This window comes from Rattus rattus, chromosome 2 (assembly GCF_011064425.1).
Source record: "Rattus rattus isolate New Zealand chromosome 2, Rrattus_CSIRO_v1, whole genome shotgun sequence".
In the NCBI taxonomy this organism is placed as follows: domain Eukaryota; kingdom Metazoa; phylum Chordata; class Mammalia; order Rodentia; family Muridae; genus Rattus; species Rattus rattus.
The window spans coordinates 40,726,996-40,750,213 of NC_046155.1; the positions used below are offsets into that span (position 1 = coordinate 40,726,996).

A 23,218-nucleotide genomic window follows, 5' to 3' on the forward strand; every position below is an offset into this window, starting at 1 on the left:
ATGTTAAGGTCAGGAGGGCACTGGGCTTATTCCCCCAGAAGTGGCCAGCTGTGGCAGGAGTGCATGCCTGATGCCTCATTGTCACCCATGCGTGTCTCATGACTGCTCAGTCTTCCCCCCATGCCACCTTATCACGCGTGTGCCTGGACTTCCAGTCTGCCACAGCAAGGTTAAAATAGACGCCTCTTACACTCATTTTTCCAGACAATGAACCAGGAAACGGCAGCTGTTCCTCATCAAGTAGCTGCTTAAATAAACTATGCCATGCTCTCGGTCTGCAACTGTCCTCCACAGAGGAACACAGGTGTCACAGTTACCCAACTCGTGCGTGCGTGTGTGTGTGTGTGTGTGTGTGTGTGTGTGTGTGGCCTTCCAGGCCTTCCCCACATGGACGCATACGGTTCCTATCTATTGTGCATCACACACAAACAGCTTGCATCTTGTCAGCAGACAGCAGGCCTTGGAAACCTTCCAGGTCGGCATATAGGAATCTGTCTCATTTTGCCAAAGTGCTTTCCAGCATCTCCGGGAAGAATAGACACCCTGCGGTTTAATGGACACTTTCCCTATTGCTGGACACTCCGGCCATTGAGATGGCTGTGAACGCTCTTTTACCCATGGCTTCCTGAAGTGTGAGCGTTCCTCTAGAACAGATGCTTATGAAGGGAATCCAGGGGACAAGAGTGGATGTCACATGACCCGGCTGCCCCAGCAGGCTGTGCCGGCTTCCATCGGCCGGCATCCAGGGTCACGCCTGAGCTCTCACATCTGCACCTACCTGAGTGCTGCCAGCTGCCCAACCCTGTCGCAGTCCTAGGACAAGCTCAGACGCATTCCCCGTTCCCACGGGAGATATAAAGACAGGATGGGAATGCAATGGAAAGAAGCAGCTAGAGAGCTCTTCCTTTCAATAAATAGGAGATCGGCACCTGCAGCCCCATCCGTACCAACCGATTTTAAAACCCCAAGGTTGTGTGAGGCTAGCCAGAAGGGAGGGGTATGTTCATCAGGTCACCGGATATCCAAGCCACTCCCCACCTGTTCTGGACTGCAGAGGAAGTGAACCCCAAGACGGGTACAGCCTGTTAGAAGTGGTTACGGCTCTGGACAGGAATCTCCCCAAATAGCACAGCTGACGCTGTGCGATCTTATAAAACAGGCTGAGCAAAGACTTGGGCTCCAGCCTACCACAGCTGCTCCCCACCCGGGTGACCTTGGGCAGTTCCCTTAACATCTCCCGGGCTCACTTTATGATTCAATAAAGAGCCTGAGATCAAGAGGGGAAGAGAGACAAGCGCCGATAACCTGGAATGGGCGCCGAGGGACTCAGTACGGGTCACGGAAGGAGGGCAGGTGCAACCTTGAGGTGGATTTAATTTTCTATCCTCGTGTGCTGACAGCATCCATCCTGGCTAATGGGCCGAGCTAGACGCCATCGTCTTCCCACATCAGCGCCCGCGCTGACACACAGAGGAAGGTCGGAGGCAAACTTCAAGGTGTAAAAACAGACTTCGTAAGAGTACGGAGAGTACATATTACAGTGTATGTATTACAGATATAAGGGTCTATTTGAAATCTCTACAAGTGCTATATTATTTTTCAAATTACTAAAGAGTGCAGTGTCTCCTGATCACGGCATTTAAAAGCTGAATGTAGACTCTGTGGTGAGCTCTAGGTCAGTCATGAACAGGATTGTGATAGAAAGAGCGCTCAAAGCATCTGAGGTCATCCGGCGCAGGGGGCCCTTGGCGGGACTCAGAGCTTCAAAAGCGCACCACACACATCAGCAGAGCTGCACCTAGGAGGTAAATGTCCCTTCCTAGTTCGTCCCCCAAAACCACAGGGCCAGTCTCCCACAAGCCACTCCAAAGCATCCCAGCTCATCCCACATGAGGTTTCTTGTTTCTGTCCTGAGCAGATGTCAGTACCTCACAAAACGCTTTAAGCTTCCACTTGCCCAAGGCTGGGTCTTCCCAGTTGAGGACGACCACCCCCTCTCTGGTAGTTCCTACCGCTCCCTTTCTCCTCAGAACCATCTTGCCCAATGGAAGCTAATGTGAACCACAATGCATATGTTTTTCTTTTCCTTCCTTCCTTCCATCCTTCCTTCCTTCTGTCCCTCCATCCTTCTTTCCTTCCATCCTTCCTCTGTCCTTCCATCCTTCCTTCCTTCCGTCCTTCCTTCCTTCCTTCCGTCCTTCCTTCCATCTTTCCTTCCTTCCTTCCATCTTTCCTTCCTTCCTTCCTTCTTTCCTTCCTTCCTTCCTTCTTTCCTTCCTTCCTTCCGTCCTTCCTTCTATCCTTCCTTTCTTCCTTCCTTCCATCCTACTTTCCTTCCTTCCTTCCTTCTTGTTGCTACTGTTGTTATTTAAGACAGGGTTCCTCTGTGTAGCCCTGGCTGTCCTTGAACTCACTCTGTAGACCAGGCTAGCCTCAAACTCAGCGATCCACCTGCTTCTGCCTCCTGAGTTCTAGAATTAAAGGCACATTCCATCATGCCTGCTATAACTTACATATTTTAATCAAATGCTTTTTTAAAAAAAAAATCAGAAGTCTAAGGTAGGAAAACCATGAATTTCAGGTCAGTCTGGCTATGTAGTATGATCCAGCATCAAAATATTAACTAATTAGTTGAACTTTTTAAAAAGTAAAGACAACTGAGAATGTACTGGGAAGTGGAGAATCAGCAGGGCCAAGGGAGACATAGCTGGGGTGGGCAGTAGTTAGGCTCTCTCTCAGCCCAAAGAACTGTGGGTCGGGAACACACTCGGGCGAGATTATAAATAACCGCGTGTTGTTGGTCTTTGGTGTAACTCGGGCACACTGAAACATCAGCTGTCTGCTCTGCTCTGCCAGCTCCATTAATAGAGCCTGAAACAGCCTCTCCTGTCTGAGGCCAGAGTAGTTCTCAGGCTGTAAAGCCCTGTCCCTGCCCAAGCCACTCGTGGGTGGGTTTTCTATGTGTGCAGGGCCGTCTACATCCCCTGCACCCAGAGGCTGCAAAGGTGGCTCCTTGAGGACAGGAGCCATTAACTCCAGAGCTGGACCTGACACCAGTCACCAAAACCACGAGCTGTGTCAGTCAGCATTAACTGGGTGAGGCCTGCCAAGCCAGGAGAAGGAGGCAAAATCCTTCAGCGCAAAGGAATGCCGGAAGAAAACTATCGCCCATCCTAAAATAGAATTAACTTCATTTGAGTATATTCCCTTCCAGCCTGCCTGTCTGCCTTCCTCCCTCCTCCCTCTCCCTCCCTCCCTCCCTCCTTCCTTCCGTCCATTGAGACAAGCTCCCATTAAGCAGTCCCCGCTGGCCTATAACTTGCCCACTGCTGGGAGTACAGATGTGCACTGCTATGCATGGCCCCACCAATTTTTTGTGTTCGTGTTTGCATCGCGTTAATTATTCTGCCTGTCATCGAATATAGATTACAGTGTCATATGGTCATTAACCACTCACTATTGTCTCATACGGGCATGGCGTGATGTAATGAATCCTTTCTACTCAATTTTCACATCCACTTCTCCATGAGCGTTGACATATAGTTCCCTAGTCTATAGAAGAATAAAGGCAGTGAAATGCAGGGTTGTTGCAACGAAGGGCAGCATTGAGGAGCTGTGGCATGAGCCGTGACAGGGACATGTAGCCTTTTGCCACTGGACTGCAGGTCAGACACCTGAGCTGGCACATGCCTTCTGATGGGTACATGGGAGATGTTCTAGTTTGGACCCTGGCCTTGCCTCTTCCTTTCTCTTCCTTCCCAACTATCATGAGGTCAAAAACTTCCTTATCATGATGTGCAACCTTACCACAGGCCCAAAAGCAACATAGTTCGTCAACCATGGACTGAATTCTCTGAAACTGTGAGGCAAAATGAATGTTGGTCATCTCAGGTATGTTGCTATGGTAATAGAGACGAATAAATGACAAACATTAGTGGGTGGGTGGCCAACAGGTGAATGACCTTAACTGATTTCTTATGGAATTGATCTGGTCTCAGGCTTGATGGCACCCCCACCCCCAAAGACAGCTATAGGGTCAAAGTTGGTTTTTATGGCTTCAGGTTTGTTTGTTCAGGGTATGTGCTGTCTGAACCTGGAAGAGAAAGTGGGGGACAGTGTTGAACTCATTGGAACAGGAGAAGACTTCCTGTTGGAACACCATTTGCACAGGCACTAAGATAACAATTAGCAAATGGGACCTGAAAAGCTACTGTAAGGCAACGGACAAAGCGGCAGCCCACAGAATGGGAAAAGAATGTTTACCAACTACACATCTGATAGAGGGCTAATATGTAAAATATAGGAACTAAAATAAACCAACCCAATCAAAAATGGAGTGCAGCTCTACACAGAGAATTCTCAACAGAGGAACCGCAAACGGCCGAGAAACACGTGAAGAAATGTTAACCCTCCTGAGTCGTCAGGGACACGCAAATCAGAACCTACTTGAGAGTCTATCCTACACCTGTCAGAACGGCTGAGATCAATAAAACAACTGACGGCTCATGCTGGCGAGGATGCAGAGCAAGGGGGGTTGCTGCTGGTGGGAGCGTAAACTTGTACAGCCTGTGTGAAATCAATATGGCAGTTCCTCGAGAAGATGGGAATCGATATACCTCAAGATCCAGCTAGACCACTCCTGGGTATATGCTCAAAGCACCCCTCATCCCACCACAAGGACACTTGCTGAAGTATGTTCACTGCTGCCCTATTTATAGCAGCCAGGAGACGGAAACGACCTAGGTGTCCCTCAGCAGATGACAGGATTAGGAAAATGTAGTATATTGACACAGTGACGTATTCCTCAGCCATTTAAAATAATGAAATAAATCATGAAATCCGCGGGAAAATGTGTGGAACCAGAAAAAAAAAATCATTCTGAGTGAGGTAACCCAGACCCAGAAGGACAAATATGGCACATATACTCTTATGGGTGGCTGTTCAGTCAGTGAGAACCAAACTGCAATCCACAGGACCAGAGAGGTTAGTGTAGGACTAGGAGGGGACAGACAGAACTCCCTAGGAAATGTAAGTAGAAGATGCAGTTATGGATAGGGGGACAGGGTCTGGAAAGGAGGATAGAGTTGGCACAGGGAAGAAAAAATAAAATGGGAGAGGATATGGGAGAGACAGCTACAATTAAGGACCGTTTGAGAGGTTGTATGGAAACATAGCTGTAGGGTGGTGTCAAACACCTGAAGGCAGGTACAAGGCCTGTCATTGGACGAGAAGGAAGGATGGGTGGGAGAAAAGTTTGAGGGAAGAGGAGACTGGAAGAATGGAGGAGACTGGAGAGAGGAAGTCGCTGAGAGAACATGGAGGTGGATGTTAAGATTCCATTCTGTGTATTTACAGGTTGTTATGAGTATTCTTAAGGACTGGATGGTACTGGGCTTTGTATGTTTAGGTGGGCAATTATATCTTATCAGTTGGATCAGAGGTTATTGTGTTGTGTGTTCTTTCTTGTGGTGATTTAAGTTCAAGAGAGTATGTGGTGGCTGGGACATTAAGCCACCATGGAATTGAGATGAATATTTCTGGCATGGTGGCAGCCTGCCTTGGGAACTGGATGGGTAGAGAGATTGCTGCCAGGCTCAGAGAGAGGCCATTGGCAGTGCGATATGGGATGGAGCAGAGTGGGTAAGAGGCTTTGCTGACTGAGATTAAAATATCTATCAGCTATCTTGGGGCACTGAGGGGCCAGACCTAGTGGGGGTAAAAGACAGAATTTTATCTTTTATAATTTTACAACACCACCTAACAAGTAGAAGCTTCCTAAAATATATACACGTATGAAGGCAATACCTGTGTTAACCTCACTCTGACTTTACCTATTAAAATATGGGAAAGATGGTTCTCAGAACCGGGGACATCTAAGATGGTTGAGGGAACACTGAGAGAAACACTGGGATATGAAGGTTCTCTGATGCCTGCCCACTCATGCCCTGGGTGTGGAGGGGGCTCAGAGATAAATGGCCAATGTGATCAAGCCACAGTCCATGTGCACGCCACAGCCAAAAGTACCAAGAAATGCCAGGAACGTGTCTTTTCTTCAAAGGCCCGATCTCTAGGGTTGAGGACAAATCTCTTCGTTGTTTTATATATAATGCATGAAAGTAGACCTTGTCACTTTTAACATACTCAGTGTAAAAGTCAGAAATGCTGACTGTACCCAGCCCCAGGCAACCACCTCCAGTACCCACTTCCAAAGTATTTGAAGCATCACTTCAAATAGAAACTCTGTACTCTGAGATATGGATCCCCTTTTTATTTGTGTGTAGTGTGTGTGTGTGTGTGTGTGTGGTGTGTCTGCCTGTGAGTGTTTGTATGCACATCTGTATGTGCATGTGCACCTGGAGGCCAGAGGACACACTTGTGTGTTGTTTCTTAGGTCCACACACTTTTCCTTTGAGGCAGGGTCTCTCATTGGCCTGGAATTCACCAAGTAGGCAAGGCTGGGCAGTGAGCCCCGGGGATCTGCTTGTCTCTGCCTCCCAGCTATAGGATTACAAGGACAGCCTACCATGCCCAGATTTTTACGTGAGTTCTGGAGCGTCAAACTGTGGTGCTCATGCTTGCACGGCAAGCACTTTACTGACAGCCATCTCCCCAGCCGTATGCTTTTAAAGAGTCGTCACGAAAGCAATTTTACCTCTTTGGCAGATATATTCTGGTGCTCATCCCCATGGTGTGAGGTGAGACGTATGATATGAGAAGAGTCTAAAGCATGGGCACTGGGATGGGAGCCACCACCTCACCAGCCGGGCAGCATCAGGCAAACATCTCCCTTTCCCTAGCCCTAGTTCCTTATGTGTAAAGCAAGGAGACACTGCCCATGTTGTGGGGTCATTATGGGGGTGAGGGAAAGTCACTCTGGCAGGAAACAGTTCAAGCAATCAAGAAATGCTTGCTACCACCTGCTGATGTCCTGTTCTCCTTCATAGTCCCTGGGGACTACTGAGGGTGTAAGAGGTCAAGACGGTACCTGGGGAAAACTGCCAAACTCAATACCAGGATAAAGGCAACACGTTCTGGTGGCTTGAGGAGCTCGGTTTCCTTCAGACTCCAAGTTCTGCTTAAATTCAATAAGACTCAGAGAATTGGGCTGGCATTACTTACAGGTGAGACAGAGACGTCACGTCTGCAAAGATTCCCTCTTGGAGGGTGGAGACATCATTGCCATGCAAAGACCTGAGGAGAGAAGACGCTGCTGGAGACAGGTCCAGGGAGAGAGCGGGGTGCCTGAAGGAGGACCATCCTAGCTCTTACCGCATGGACATATGGGTGCCTGCTAGTGGGGAGTCCCCAGCCCAGCAACCCCAATCTGCTGCCCCAGAAAGGGAAAAGGAGCCCTTAGGGTCCAGGTAGGCTGTGCTTTGCCCTTGTACTTTGGGAAGGCTGATTTTACCATTTAAATAGCTCAAGCGCTGAGCTTATATCATAAATAAGACAGGAAGGCACACAGGCCCTCTCTCTTAGCCTGGAGACAGAGGCAGGCTAGGTTATTTGTGAGAAGATTAACAGAGCCAGCTGTAAATTAGGGCTGGAGGGATGTCACCTTGCTTCTGATAGGTTCAGGAGCCATCATAACAGACACAACAGAGTGTTTTGGTCAAAACTTCGCTGTGAGAACTCGTAGAAAAGGTTCACAGATCTTTGGAAACAAACATTTTAAATCTGAACAGGAGCCTCTTGTGCAAAGAAAAGACCCCTTTATCTTAGGCATATCATAAACAGTTATACAAATTCAACGTAAGGTGAGGGTCACCTCTTGGGTCACTTCCCTCTCATAGCCAGGCTTTTATAAAGGATCTGAATGATAGTATTCTTGGCTTCCATCATTGGATATAGCGGTCCCTGCTGGGACTCCAGACCTGGGAATATTTCTGCTCACCAGGAGTGTAGGGTAGGTAGGTCTTGGGGTAATGGGGTAGGTCTCCGAGAAGAATGAGTTGGGAGAGACTTACAGCAAGCGCAGCGAACGAAGTCCTTGGAAGGCCAGAGGGGGGATGCACTGGAGGGCGTTGTAGCTGAGGATCCTGCAGGGAGGAAGGAGGAAGCTGTGGCAGAGAGGAAGGACCATTCCTAGCCCATTCTATGGGTGAGCAAGCTGAGGCTCTAAGGTCATGTTATTGACTTACTTAGTAGTATTTGTGCTAGGGTTGTGTTTCTAGAACCCACATGCTAACCCACAAAAGATTCTACGTAGGACACACAGGCAGATTGGTGAGGGAGCTGACTCTGTGATAGATATGAAGACTGGATAGCATGCCACTGGCAGCACAAGGGAAGGAACCACCAACGTGTGGAAGGATCGCAGAGTAATTATGCTGAGTCGCCAAACAAAGCGAATCTCTTTATATGAGAATCTGACCGTGCAGCCTACCCTGGGGCCAGCCAAGGGCAGAGGAGGGGGACCTCAGAGCTTCAGGTTGTGGTGAGGGCTTCCTGGTACTGTGGTTATAGAAAAGTTGGCCAAAATCTATACCCTTTTAAAGACAGGGTCTTGCTATAGTCCTAGCTATCCTTGAACTCATGACAATCTCTGCCTCAGTGCTGAGGTTGGGTTGTCACTCCCGGCTATCAATGTCTACTCTTGAATATTGGGTGTTTGTTGCATATTAATTATACCAATATATAATTATTTTTAAAAATCCAAGTGAAGGGAACTGTCCACGGCAAAAGAACGCTGTATTCTTAGTTGCTGAGATCGCCTAGTCCTGGGTTTGTCAAGCTCAACAGCTCCAGGCTGTGGAGCTTTTCCAGGTGTTGGGGGAGAGCTGTGGTCTCTCTGGCCTCTGGCTACTCCATGCTAACAGCATCTTCCCTCCACACTGTAACAACTACATATCTTCAGATGTCACCCAATGCCCCTGGAGGAGCTTGAGACGTAGGGTTTGAAACACCATTGTAGGCTGAGGTGACCTTCACGACCAAGCTCATGGAAGCCCATTCACAGTGAAATCTTTCCAGAGAAGGATGGGCAAGTCATCAGATTATCATGATGAGGCTGGGCATGAGCTGATCCACAGGTGCAAGTGGGAGACCCAGCTCGGTCCTTCCTGGCCTCCGCTCATGCTCTGATCTTTGAAGCTGACTAAGCCAGGCCCTTTCCTTACTGGCCCTCAGGTTTGATCTAAGTTTGAAAGGCCTCAGTTCCCAGCATAAGATGTATAACTCAGGGAGTTGGATCATTTGGGAAGATCTTTTACGTTTGGCTTGTTTTCTCTGTCCTTGTGATCAGTTCCCGTGGTAACAACATAACCATGTTCATGCCTGTGTACTATTCCCTATAAACCTGAACTGTACCTTCCTTACCCACTCTACTATTGATGGCTGTGAGGATTGTGCTCAGCTCACACTGTTGTGAGATCAGACCCTCTGCAAATGCTGTGCCCGTGTCCTAAGGCAGCCCATGCTGGCTATTATAAATGTCCCAAGACCTTGGTCACAGGCATTAACCAGCGCCACGTAGATTCACCACGTGTGTTGTATTTCACAGTAAAAGTTGTTTTGTTTTTACATTTGATGATGGCCAAAATCCTGGGTGTTATTTAATCTGTAGGCTCTCAGGCCCCTCTCTGGTGGGAAAGGGTATCTGCCCGTGATCCCAGTGATGCCAGCACAACCTGCTGCCACATCCACGTGCCTGCCCGGCCCCGCCATACTCACAGTGTGGTCAGCTGGCTCATGTTGGTGAAGGAAGAGTTGCTTAAGGAGCTGATCTTGTTGTTGCTCAGGTCGCTGGAAAGAAGCAAGAACATCGATGTTTGTAAAGAAAGAAGGCCTTGCCCCTGGATGCCTCCCGGAGCCTCTCCTCTCCCCCCACCCCCATCTGCACTTGGCCCTTCCCCAGTGGTGTCTGGTGAGGATGTGGGAGCACACTGGATTTGCAATTGACTACTAGGCTCCTTCTCTGCCTCTCACTTCCCCTCTGTAGGTACAGCTGGCTCCTGACCCTTTCTGCAATAGAAATGTTCCCTCTGAGGGCACTGACCAACGTCCACCAACCAGAATTAGCAGCCCCTTCTCTGGGAAGCACCCTCCCCTGTGGCTAGAACACTAGGGCCAAACCTACAAGACGGTGAGAACCCATTTTACATATAAAAAGCCGGAGTCTTCAGAGTGATTGACTCACACAAGGCCATCCAGCTGACCAGAGCAGGGCTAGGCCCCACCCATCAGTGCAATTTCTCCTGCAGTGAACGGTCATGTTAGGTACAGAAGGCCATTCTTACACACCCCTCCATCTACCCCCACTGTGTCCTCCTCCCCTGCGGCCCCATCTTCTAATCCCTGGTAGCTTCAGGATGGAGGCTCCCAGCTTTGCACTCCTTCAGTCCACTCTGGCTGCCCTCGCTGTCTTGAGCTGATGGTGCATCCGTAGGACCCCAGCCTGTTCCTTCGCAGAGCACTGTTCCACCTGGCGTCCTACCTCAGTGGAGCTCTGCCTGGTGCTTCCTCAGCTCAGTAGCCTGAGACTAAGATTGATGTTACCCCTACCGCTGGTGTCATGGCCTGGCCCCAGATCACTTTCCCCATCTGTCCCCTCCCTAAGTTCCTGCTTGTACCAGGCCAGCATCCATGTGGTGGTGGTTTCTCCTCTCACCAGCTTTCAGTCTCTGTTCACTGCGCTCTCCTTCCATCCAAGCCCTCACCTTCAGCTGCCTGTGTTGGACATCACTGCACCCTGCAACTTAGGCAGCCCCTGACCTCTTTCTACACCTTCCCTAGACCGTCTGAGGGAGATGCATGACCTTGGGGCCTCCCAATCTGCCTGCTACACCTTGTACACGCAGCTCTTGGCTCTGAAAAGATATTAACAGCAGGCCTTTCCTTCGCACCCAGGAAGCTGCCTTTACAGAATCCCAACTCTCCAAGATTATTTCTAGAAGCTCCTTCCTTCCTAGTGATGGGGAGATGGAGTCTTCCATACTCGCGGGGCAGCCTAACAGGAGCAGCTAGTTTGACGTTCCCAATCTTTGCCCCTGTCCTCATGTAGATCTAGGCTACTGGCAAGGGTCAGGCCACAAGGAAGGCTGGGGCACTTGTAGAATGAAGTCTCTCTCTTGACACCAGCCACTATTTCGTCCTCCACTCCGTTGAAATGTTCAAAGCACATTGGTCCTCGCGCAAAGACAGACCAATTGGAGCATCACAGGTCTGTAAACCAGCGCTGTGCGAAGTGGCCAGGCCTTGAACCAAATGTCGCCAGCCCGTGGCAACAGGGTTTTCATAGCGAAGCTTTTTCAGCGAAAGAAGCAGTATGCCAACTTCTACCCTTGCTCCTTGTCTAAAAACAAACCCGCCAACAAGAGGTCTCAGTTGACATTGAGAACAAACTCATTAAAAGCAGTTCTCAGACTGACATTGACTTGGTCAGAGCTCTGTGCCAAGCCACACTGTGACGGAATGCTCTCTGGACTTCTTTGATAGACTCTGGCTAATACACAGACAGAAATAATTGAAAGGAGGAACCAATTGCACTGGGAAGCTAAGAGGAGTTGACCTTATTATCCAGGGGTTTTATTTTCAGTACTCCCACAGGGCAGAAAGGCAGGTTTTTCTCTAAGAAAGCAGACTGGTAGCTGCTTTTTTTTTCAGCTGGTTTGGGGATGGGGGTTGAACTGAGAAGCTCTGTATCACCCTCTATTCATCCCTTGCAGGGGCCACGCAGAACAACAATAATTACCAGCCTACAGAGAGGTTTGGGGAGTTGGTGAGGGCAGAGCGAGAGCCCAACCTGTGGGGGTCTGAAAAGATGCAATTCCGAGATTGGCCACCAGGTGGCAAAACAGCTCTTGAGTATAGGAGTTCCCTGAAGAATGGGGCAACACGCAGGATTTATTAAAAGCATCTGCCCACAACTGGGAGATTCTTGGGAAGGTGGGGCTACAGTGTTTAGGTGCCAATGGTTCTCCTAGCCAGGCAGGCCTGGGGTCCTCAAGGGCCATGGATACTCACACAAGCTGCAGATACTTGAAGGTAGACAGCTGTCCCGGAACCAGTGTGAACTGGTTCCCATCCAAGTAGCTGAGAAGAGAACACATGAGGAGAGAGAATCTGTCACACGCATTTACACCCACGGGCACCCAGGAGCTCAGACACCGTGAGCCGGGAACCTGTGCAGTGCTGAGTGTTGGTGTGGGGAAGGTGAGGGCCTCACACCCAGCTGGTTCAAGGGTGAAAAGAAAAAACACAGCCTTTCCTGAGAGGCCACTAGGCAAAGGCAGTGTGAGTTCTATGTGCCCAGTGCTCCTGGAATAGAAGTTTCACTACAGGGATATAGACTAAGGATTTGCTGTAGAAAGCACAGTTGATCACGTGAAGGACACTGTGTGTAGACATCAACAATGTCTTCCCAACAAACATTGTGAGGTGGGGAAGAAGCAAGGCTACACTTTATTTTAAAATCAGAGCCCTCACTATGACTTTGTCATAAAGTAGCTATAGAGAAGAGACCAGAGCAGTGGTTCCCGACCTGTGAGTCGCAACCCCTTAGGGGTCAAAACAGGGGTTTCGTATCAGACAGATATCCTGCGTGTGGGATATTTACATCACGATTCATAACAGTAGCAAAGTTACATTTATGAAGTAACAAACAGAAATAACTTTATGGTTGGGGTCACCATGACAGGAGGAACTGTATACAGCATTAGGAAGGTTGAGAACCACTGGACTAGAGGAAGGCCGTTGCCTTTCCAGAGCTTTCTGGGCTAACCCTCCTTCCGGTCAGCCAACACTCACTCCTCAGTGTCCCCTCCCACTGCCAAGTCCCACCGGTCCCGACTCACAGACCAACAGACTGTAAGCCTAGGGCTACTTACAGTTCTGTGACATTCTTGGGGATGCCCTTGGGCAGAGCCTGGAGGTGCTTGTTGCTACACCGGACCACGGTGTCCAGGCAGGCACACTCTTGGGGGCACTGTGGGCGGGGCAGGCAGCCCACCTCCTCCTGGCCTAGGGAGGAAAGCATGACATGCTGGTCAGTCAGGGACCTGGTTCCATTAGGAAAGTCTCTGGAACCCTCAGAGCAGCAGCTCTTCCCTGACACAGCCTTGGCCACCAGAACAGCCTCTTTTACTGTATGCCGTTGGCTAACACCAACAGGAACAAAGACTTCTGGAGCAGTTTCCAGATTACAACAGATCTGAGGTCATCTCTCCTGCCACAGACCCAAGGTGGCCCCAGGCAGAGAAGGACACGGTCACCCCTTCTTGAGCGCCTGATACTGACTGGTACTGTGTCCAGCTGCTCCCCTTGGCAACACCGTCACCCCTTGGGATACACTGGCGAAGTCGAGCACTCCATGTAGTACCTGGCCCATTTCAGGAATCCGATGGATGAAGAGGCAAATGGTTTTCTACTTCACTGAGATCTGGACGGAGTGAACAACTTGTTCTTATGCTGACTGATGAGGCATCTTGGGGCTGAGACCCAGGCCTGGCTGCTGAGGGCTAATGACCCCTTCCTCATCATTAGCTTCTTCAGTGAGGAGCCCTCTGTGTGTCTACCTTTCTTATGATGGGGTGCGGCAGGGTCAATGGTCAGAGTTGTTGCGAACATGAGGAGAGAGCAGGAAGCCTCTGCGGCCAGTGCCTCAGTTAGAGGAGCTGACGGGATTTAGTCACTGCATTGTAAGTAGAGATGAACTTACAGGTCCTCAGAACACTCCCATGCAGGTGTGCTACAGTGGACCCCTTTTAAAGATGGTGGCACTAGATCCAGGGTGGTTAAGTAACTACACCAAGTTCTCTGGCCTTGAGGGCAGCACAGGGTCAAGGCTGCAGGCAGACAGCCTCTGGAAGCTGTTCTCCTGGCCATTGGTCGCACTGCCCCAGCAGCAAAAGCTCAAAGAAATGCTCACACCTTTTCCTTCCTAGGAAGTTGTTCTGAAGGGAACATCACACTTGTTCAGAAGGAATTATCTCTGTCAGGGTTCCTGGCAGCACGGGGTGCTAAATCATCACCAGGGAGGTTGGTTAAACACCAAGTTCCCCAGGCTGGCTCAGTGGCGCCCTCTAGACCAGGATGGTGTGATGAAAGGATTTTGCAGGGGACCTGGAAAGGCCTGGGTGTGTCCTCACATGCAAACACACAGCAGGGATCAGGAAAACTACTGCAGAGCCACAGAGGCTGCGGGGTGCTGGGAATCTGGGATGCAGAGGAGTACAGGGGTGATTTCTCCATCTCCTGATTGTTCCTTCTTGTTCTTAAGGAATAGTGGTGTGTTGTCTTTGAGTGAAAAGGAGACTGGCCCATGAATGCGTGCATACGCGTGCGTGCGTGCGTGCGTGCGTGCGTGCGTGCGTGCGTGCGTGCGTGTGTGTGTGCGTGTGTATTTGGTGTGGGGCACCCATGTGGAAGCCAGAGAATGACCTTGGGTGTCATTTCTGGAACTTTCCAAGAAGGTTAGGCTGGCTGGACAGTGAGCCCCCGGGGTCCTCACATCTCTGCCTCCCAGCACTGGTATTGTAAGCACACACCACCATGGCTATTTAAAAAAACAAAAACAACAAAAAATAACATGGGTTCTGGGGATGGAAGTCAGGTCTTTGCGTTTGAAGGCAAGTACTTCACCAATAGATCCACATCCCCAGCCCCAAAGGGACTGTTCAAGCAAAACAGTGTTTTCAAAAGCCAGCCAATAGCAAGAGAATATGATCAAGATGCAGTATCTTAATTCCTAAAAGTAGGGATTAACAACAATAAAAAATTAAAACATAAAATGTATGTGTGAGGGCTGGAGAGATGGCTCAGAGGTTAAGAGCACTGACTGTTCTTCCAGAGGATGAGTTCAATTCCCAGCAACCATGTGGTGGCTCACAGCCATCTGTAATGGGATCCGATGCCCTCCTCTGGTGTGTCTGAAGACAGCTACAGTGTACTCACATACATTAAATAAATAAATCTTTAAAAAAAATGTATGTGTGAGCAGTATGATGAAAACAAACCATATGGTGGTTCCTGTCCATCCATCCTTCCTTCCTTGGGATGGTGGGGGGCAGGTTGGGCTCTTACTACAGAGCCCTGGTTGGCCTTGAACTCTCATTTCTCTCATGGCCCCATGTCTGGCTGGTTTTTGGTTTTGCTTTTTTTTTTTTTTTTTAACTTTAAAAGCAGGAAATAATAACGTTCTTAGAAAAGCGCATAGATTGTCTTTGGAAAAATGCCTTAGCCGTCTTCCTTGGTGTGATAGTTGGGACCCTCTCTGGTCTCTCCCTCACCCCCACATGGCCTGGCTAGGGTGATTTCAGAGCAGAGGTGTGGAGCAAGGGCATGGAGAGTAGAGACACGTGCACAGCATCCAGCAGCAGAGGAATCTGAGAGGTAGCATCGGCCTGAGAAAGCCTGCTGTTGCAGCAGACATGCTGACTGACACTTCAGAGCAAGGACAAAGGAGGTAAATACTTGCCGTGCTACCCCAGGAAAACCTCGGTGTGTGACCCTTGCAAGAAGTGGAGGAGAAGTGACACCCGGCTAGCAGGGTGAGACAGTGGGCACAGAGAGGGACGAGGGGCTCAGAGGAACAGGACACTAGAACACAGAGTGACCAAGCCTCCCACAAGTGGAGAACAGGACTCAGGGGACTCCTACTGGGTCTGAAAGGCACCCCCCGGAGCCTGGATCTGGTCTGTGGGTTAAATTTATTTCTATAAGGAAAAAGAACTGAGGAGTTACTCTATTTTTCTCTGTGTGACGAAATAAGAGGTCATGTTTATTCTCTTTATCCATGTTTTCCATATGTATGTACATGTGTGTATATATGTGTATACACATGCATATGTATATACACATATATATTCATATATGCAAACACACATATACCACTACACAGCAGCAGCTCCAAGCTAGAGTGTCTCCTGTTCCCTCCCCAGGGCCCACTAGGGTGCTGCCTGCCCAGCCCCTCAGCCAAGCCCCATCTTATGCCCCCTGTACGGCCCACAAGTTACCTTCCTCACACCTGAAGTCAGGGAAGGCCACGTCTTGCAGAGGAATCTGCCGCAGGAAGTCTGGGTTCTGACAGCGAGGGTTCCCTGTCACAATTTTCCTCTTCCGGAGCCAGTCCCCCAGCCAGGCCAACTGGCAGTTGCAGTTGAATGGGTTGGCCAGGAGGTTTCTGGAAGGGGCAGGGCGTGTGTCACGAAGGCACTTTTCTTTCCTCAGTGAGCCTGGCAGGGTCCTCTTCTGACCGCACAGCCCCAGGCAGCTAATAATATCCTAAGTGACCAACTTCTAGGACCAGAGAAAGAACTAGAAGGACCCATGATTCCCTGAAGGTGCTCTTCAAAAGTGAGACCCAAGAGGTCCCTCCTGTGGCTGGGGCAGGAGGCAGGCTTTCCCCAACCGTCCTCCAGGGCTGGGACTTACAGTGTGGACAGGGCCTGGAGGGTGTCGAAGGCTCCAGGGGAGATGGTGGTGATGTGGTTGTCGTAAAGAGACAGGAGCCGCACGTTACGCAGCCCGGTGAAGCTGTCATTGTGGATGCAGCTGATACGGTTGTTTCTCAGCATCCTGTGGAGGAGGGGCGGTGAGAGAAGAGGAAGAACCCCTCAATGACCCTCGAGAGTTTGGAAGCCGCCATCCAACTTAAAAACCATCCATGGCTTCCAAATAGCCGTGAGAGGGTGTCCCCAGCCCCAGGCCATTTTCTCAGACCGACACCTGCTAGGACCGCTGTGGTCAAGGGAGAGCCACACCTAGTTCTACTCAGATGTCCTTCTTTCTCATCTCTATCTGGAACAATGCCTTGGTCCTGTTTCTCACCCCCCAAGACTCCTCTAATTCCCACCACCACCCCCCAGCCAAAAACAAAAGCAGAAACCAAGCCAGCAGAGGGTAGGGGATTCCCGGAGACATTTAAATGGACCTCGAACACGCACGAAGCGTGTCAGACTGATTAGCCAGCAATCAAGGACACCTACGTAACACCCAGTCTCTGCCTGTCAAGTCAGAGGAGAAATTAAAACATAATCGTCGGAATGCCAGCCTGGGCCCCAGCAGGAAGGTGGGCATGCACGGTTGGCAAGACAACAAGGGAGGGCTCTCGGGAAGTGTGTGCTGGGCTGCCCCGGGCTGCCCCGGGCACTTTCGGTGTCCATTGCTGGTCCACCTTCAGGGCTTCTCTGCATCAATGCTCAGGGAAGTGAGCAGAACTTGGAATCACGGTCACAATCACGGCATTTCTCAAGACAGAATTTAAATAGCCTAAACGTCTAGTAATTGCATAAAAAAAATAATTACGTTTTAAAGACCTTCGGTATTCGAAGGGTCCCACGTTGAAGGAAAAGCAGATGGTTAAACAAAATTTACTACGTTATTAAAATACATCTGGGATCTGGGCATGGTGGCATAAGCCTGTAGTCACAGAACTTGGGAGACTGAGGCAGAGTGACCCCAAACTCAAAATTAACTGTGTTACATGGAGAACACATGAAGAAAAGGAAGAGGAGATGCTATATATTTTCTTATATTTATTTATTATTTATATCTATACATATGTCTGTATATATGTGTGTTTATATATTATATATTACATATATAAATAAATATGTGATATATGAAATGCCAGCGTGGCTCAGTGCCTTTAGCAAACAATAATACATTATATACTTAGAATTTTGCTGAGGAGTTGTATCTTATGTTAGATAATTTTTTTTAAATTGTGTGTATATGTGTTTGCGGGCACTTAGGCCACATGTGTGCAGCTGCTCACAGAAGCCAGGAGAGGGCGGTGGATCACCCAGAATTGGAGTTACCGGTGGTTGCGAGCCGTCAGGTGGACGCTGGGACTCAAACCCTAGTCCTCTGTAAGAGCAATGAGTACTTTTAGCCACTGAGATAACTCTCTTGTCTTCTGATGAGATGTGCTTTCTTTTGTTTGTTTTGTTGTTTTTTGAGACTAGGTTTCTCTGTGTAGCCCTGGCTGTCCTCAAACTCACTATGTAGACCAGGCTGGCCTTGAGCTCAGAGATCCACCTGCCTCTGCCTCCCCAGTGCTGGAATTAAAGGTGTGTGCTTCCACTGCCCCCCAGCTGATTAGATGTGGGGGTGGTGGTGGTGGTGGTGGTGGTGGTGGTGATGATGATGATGATGATGACGATGATGGTGATAGAGAGGACAGTAAGAATTTTGGGGGAAGCTGGTTATATGTATGGCACAGACTGTGGTAATGGTTACACAGGTCTATCTATGATCTGTGTGTATGTGCGTGTGTGTATTATATGTTTGTGAGTATAAAGCTATTTGTAGATAAAGCATGGGAGGTCCACTATCAACACCAACCATGACACTGGGTAACCCCGGGGTTGGAGACACTTCACAGTCCCTCCTGGGTTTTTGCTGCCTCTGTCCCCACACTGACCTTTCCCATGTCCCTCTTCTCCTCGCTGACCTTCCTCAGAAGAACACACGTGACTGGTTACATCTCGCCCAGGACCCAAGGGGGACTGGGCAGATGTAAGAGGGAGGGGACTAGGGAACTAGATAAACAGGAACAGACTGGAAATGTGAGCGTGCGCGTGCACACACACACACACACACACACACACCGTTCACAAACTCCTCAGGCATCCCACACACATTTACACATTACAAACTACAGACAACAAAACTCTACTCTGCTGCATGTCTGGGCCTTAAACCCCGGGCAGTTGACCCTGAGGGCTGCATCCTGAGTGGCAGCCGCTGTGCATCTGCAGCCATCTATACTAAAATGAGTAGAGACCAAGTGTGTCCCACAGCTGCAGGTGACTCTGGGCTGGACAGCATAGGTCAGGGAACGTCTGTGGAGACCAACAGGACGTAGCCCCCTCTCCTGGACACTGAAGAACCAAGGTTGCCTTAGTGGAGGGAGGTCTCCGGTGGTCATGGAGTGGTGATGACTGTAAGATTCCAATGGGTTCCCAAGGTCTCGAGTGGTTGGCTGGCTCCAAGCCAGAGTCCAGAGTTTCTAGGAACATCTCTGCTGTGACATCCACACAAACAGGGTCCCCTCAAAGCCAACCACCCCTCTTGTGGTTGTTCTGGTCACTCCCAAGCATATGCCAACTGTACCCCAGCAGCCTTGATCACAGGGCACTTGTGGTGATCCAACCTTGTCACCCCCTCGTCACCCCCTCGCCAGGGGCCAGTCTACATCCCAAGGACATGAGGATTGGTTTCGGTAAGAACATGAAGTCGTCTGTCCTATGGACAGGCTCCTCAGGGTCCCCACCCTGGTGGAGACTGGGGGAAGCCCATACTGTGACTTGTCCGTGCACCCCCAACCCCACTCACTCACAGGGTCCGCAAGCCATCTAGACCCCGGAACATGCCGCTTCTGACAGACTCCAGCTGGTTGGCGGTCAGGTGCAGCTCGCTGACGGAGGTGGCGCCCTCAAACGTCCCGTCTTCAATCTCCGACACCTTGTTGTTGCTCAGGTTTCTGGGGGAGGAGGAAGGGGAGGACCGTGAGTCCTCTGCATCCAGGAGTCCTCCCTCATCACTTTCAGACACAGGAACCCCACCCCTGCTCCCAGTGGGTCCTCTGCACACTGCCCTGTCCATCCCGTGCCAGCGTCTTGACCTACCCACCACCAGGAAACTCACATTTTCTTCAGATGTGAGAGCTTCTTAAACAACCCAGTGGCCTCTAGGATTGAAATCTCATTGTTGTTCAGTCGTCTGTGAAAGGCAAGGAACAGAACAAACGCACACATATGTGGTCAACCTAAACACGCTTTTCATGTAGAGGTGACGGCAGGCATGCAGACAGAAGGCCAACTGAGCCCATGCTGCAGGAAAGCTGGACTTTACCCTGAGCAAAAGGGAGGGGGTGGTAAATGAGATTTTTTTTTAAATTAAAAATGTAACGAAGGGACAGCAAGCTGTTTTAGTAAAGACGCTTGCCACCTGCTTAAGTTCCATCCTCTTCTACATGACAGAAGGAGAGAATTGACTCACAAAAGCTGACTTCTGATCACACACGTGCCATGACATGGACACACACACACACACACACACACACACACACACACACACACACTCACTCACGCACACATGCATGCACGCACTAAACAATGAATACTCGTAAAAAAAGAATGAAAATTTGCACACATAGAAGAGCAATGTGTGTAGAATTTTGCACATGCAGACACGGCACACAGATTCAAACTTTTAGATAAACAGCAGTTAAGGGATGACTTAAGCCCTGGCCTGAGTTTAAGGATCCCTCTCTCCCTACTGAAGTATCCTTAAGGGAAAGCCAGTCCTGGTTCAGGCTGGGGACCAGTCCTGGATGCCTAAGACTTTTCAAAGGAGGCAGGGAAGCAGGAGCAGAGGCCATGGATGAGGGCTGTATCTTGCCAAAACAATCAGCTGGCGTGCTCCAGCCAGTGTCTCCCATGACCCCCCACACAGAGCTGTCTGGGAAGGGAACCCTAAAGAGACTCAGGTAGGTTAATGGGTGCCAGGCACAGGGGGAGGGTGGGCAGCTCAGGGCTCACAGCTCAGTCGTGGACTGGGGGATTCGCTCAGGGATCTTAGAGAGCTTCAGGCCAGAGCACTCCACCACACTGGCCTCACAGCGGCACTTGTGGGGGCAGGCCACGTCACTCGTACACTCGCTGTTCAGGTGGTAATCCTCCGTCCCTGTAGTGAGAGCGTGGCAGAGTTGAGGAGCCTGAGTAGGCTCCAAGCAGCCTAGGGCTCCCAAGCCCCCACACCCCACCCCTGCCTTCCCTCTACTGCAGCCATACCCACCCCTATCCCCAGCTGGCCTTAGTCCCCCACTCCCCTTACCTGGAATGAAGTACTGCTCTTTGGCTGGGGAAATAAAAACAAATGCACCAGGCTATAGGAGCAACCAAGGCAGGCCCATGCCCTGTGGAAGGCACCCCATGAATGCAGCTGGGACCCTGCCTGAGACGGCCTCTCCTCTGCCCATCTTTGTATGTAGAAAGTCTTCCTACAGAACACTCATGTCCCCAGGCCAAATAAAGCTTTCATTTGCACAACATACACAGGCACTGTGCTGACCTTATGGATAGGGTCAAGGTAGGGGTGGCACTAGGCTTCTGAACCAAACACCCAGGAGCAGAAGCTGACCCAAACTGCCCACGGCCAGATGCCAAGTGGGCTGCATATGCTGAGGCCACTTCTCCATCTTGGTTCTAGAAGGGTCTCCTACTCACTGTGACGCGTCCTAAGCCTCGAACAGTGACACACAGAAGAACTGGCCTGGAGCAGGGGGATGGGAAGCTCTCCATCCACAACCTCACTGAGCCAACCACCCCAAGGCCGTGATAAAGTGAGGGCAAGACAGAGGAACCAACCCATCCAAGACGAATGCAGGCCCGCACCGCCCTAGCAAGTCCCAAAGTGCCTGAGGACATCTTTGCTAAGAGCTAAGTTTGCTGGGCAACAGTAAGTGCACAGGCCCACTGGAGACACAGGTGGCCCTTACCCGAGCACCGGAACTTCTTGCTTTTGATCTGCCCGATCCGCTTGTTGGCGAGGCGCCGGGGGCTGGCACAGCGGGCCCCAGTTGTCTCAATGGGGTTGGTACGTAAGAAGTCTGCCAGCCACTTGAGGTTACAGTCACAGATGAAAGGGTTCTGGGCCAGATGCCTGTCCAAAGGAAGAAATGGGCTGTGAGAGACCGGGGTTGCTGACCTATACCCAGACAAGGCTCTGTAACCATCCGGGGTTAGGTCAGTGCTTGTGGCCACAAGAAAGGGAGGACCAGCCATGGCAATTATCAGTGTGCACCCCTCTGTCTTTGTCTAGTCCTTCACAGAGGAAGGACTCTTCAGTGGAGACTGCAGCTTTCTGAAGAGCCAGCCTCACTCCCCCCAAGCCTCTCTGTCCCTCTGCCAATCCCCTTGAAAGTCTAACGAGCTCTGCCAGAGCATGACAAATACAGAGGTGGATGCCCACAGCCAACCGTTGAACTGAGAACGGGATTCTCACTGGAAGAGTTAGAGAAAGGACTGAAGGAGCTGAAGGGGCTTGCAACCCCATAAGAACAGCAATATCCACCAACCAGAGTTCCCAGGGACTAAACCACCATCCAAAGAGTACACATGGACAGACCCAGGGCTCCAACTGCATATGTAGCAGAGGATGGTTTTGTTGGGCACCAATGGGAGGAGAAGCCCTTGGTCCTGCCAAGGCTCAACCCCCGGCGCCCCCAGTGGGTGGTTGGGTGGGGGAACACCCTCATAGAAGAAGGGGGAGGGGAGATGGGCTAGAGGGCTTCTGGATGGGAAACCTGGAAAGGGGATAACATTTGAAATGCAAATAAAAAATATCCAATAAAAAAATATCTCATGAGCATGAATGAGGTGAGACAGGGCGGAGAGACTGACAGACCAACCTGCTCCTTCCTAATGAAGCAGCTAAGGGGACAGAACACCAAGCCAGACATAACCTGGGGACCTCCCTAAGCCTGAGATCTGGTTTTCTTTCCCTCCTACGGCCTCAGGCAGTGGGACCAGTGAAAAGCAGTGGGACCAGGGCTGGAGACTGGGTCTGCCTGCATCCACCTGGCCCAAGCAACATCTGCGTCCTTCCAGCAGTCTTTCACCCCAGGAAAGATCGGCAGACAGGTAACCTCTGAAGAGGCTTATTCAGTCCCCTGCCAGCTTCCTGCTTCAGGTGAGGAAGCGAAGGTGTGGAAAGCAGCTAACAGTGGTGGCCGCTACCCTTCATACCACCCCAGCAAGTCAGCCACTGGTTCTTTTTTTAAAAAAAAGATTTATTTCATTTTTAATTATATGTACGCGTGTGCCTATGGGCATGTGTACTTGTGTGCAGATGTCTGAGGAGGTCAGAGGTGGGTGGCCTGGTGTGGAGTGATGAAAACGGAAGTCCTCTGCGGGAACAGTAACCACGCTTAATCACCGAGCCACCTCTCTGTCAAGCCCAGACCCACCACTTCTGAAACGTGCCAACAGCAGTCCTACAGACCTGCATCTGGGCACTGTCCCTCTGAGCATGTCCTGCAGAGAGGACTGTCAGAATGAAGACAGCCAGGGGACAGTATCCCCTGGGCCTGTCCCCAGCTCCCACACAATATGGAACTAGGTGTGAAGGGTCATGGGGGCGGGACAGGGCAGGGCAGGGCTACCTCTCCAACTGAGAGCCATCATCCAAGCTATGACCCCCTGCTAGGAACCACTGTGCTCTCAGAGCCTAAGTGTGACCCTGGGCCAGGGTCTGTACCTGGCTCAGTCTA

General features: G+C 50.4%; 1 protein-coding gene across 1 annotated transcript in view; it reads right to left on the bottom strand.

Moving 5' to 3' along the window:
- Slit1 (slit guidance ligand 1) overlaps positions 1-23,218 on the bottom strand; it is a 144,278-nt gene that overhangs the window by 18,542 nt on the left and 102,518 nt on the right. Inside the window, exons 14-25 of the mRNA XM_032891963.1 lie at positions 21,446-21,609; positions 20,782-20,805; positions 20,487-20,631; positions 19,591-19,665; positions 19,283-19,426; positions 16,372-16,515; positions 15,954-16,120; positions 12,828-12,960; positions 11,965-12,033; positions 9,673-9,744; positions 7,968-8,039; positions 7,120-7,191 (exon numbers count right to left, since the gene is read on the bottom strand). Coding sequence (XP_032747854.1) covers positions 7,120-7,191; positions 7,968-8,039; positions 9,673-9,744; positions 11,965-12,033; positions 12,828-12,960; positions 15,954-16,120; positions 16,372-16,515; positions 19,283-19,426; positions 19,591-19,665; positions 20,487-20,631; positions 20,782-20,805; positions 21,446-21,609 — 1,281 coding nt within the window. The remainder of the gene's footprint in view (positions 1-7,119; positions 7,192-7,967; positions 8,040-9,672; positions 9,745-11,964; positions 12,034-12,827; positions 12,961-15,953; positions 16,121-16,371; positions 16,516-19,282; positions 19,427-19,590; positions 19,666-20,486; positions 20,632-20,781; positions 20,806-21,445; positions 21,610-23,218) is intronic.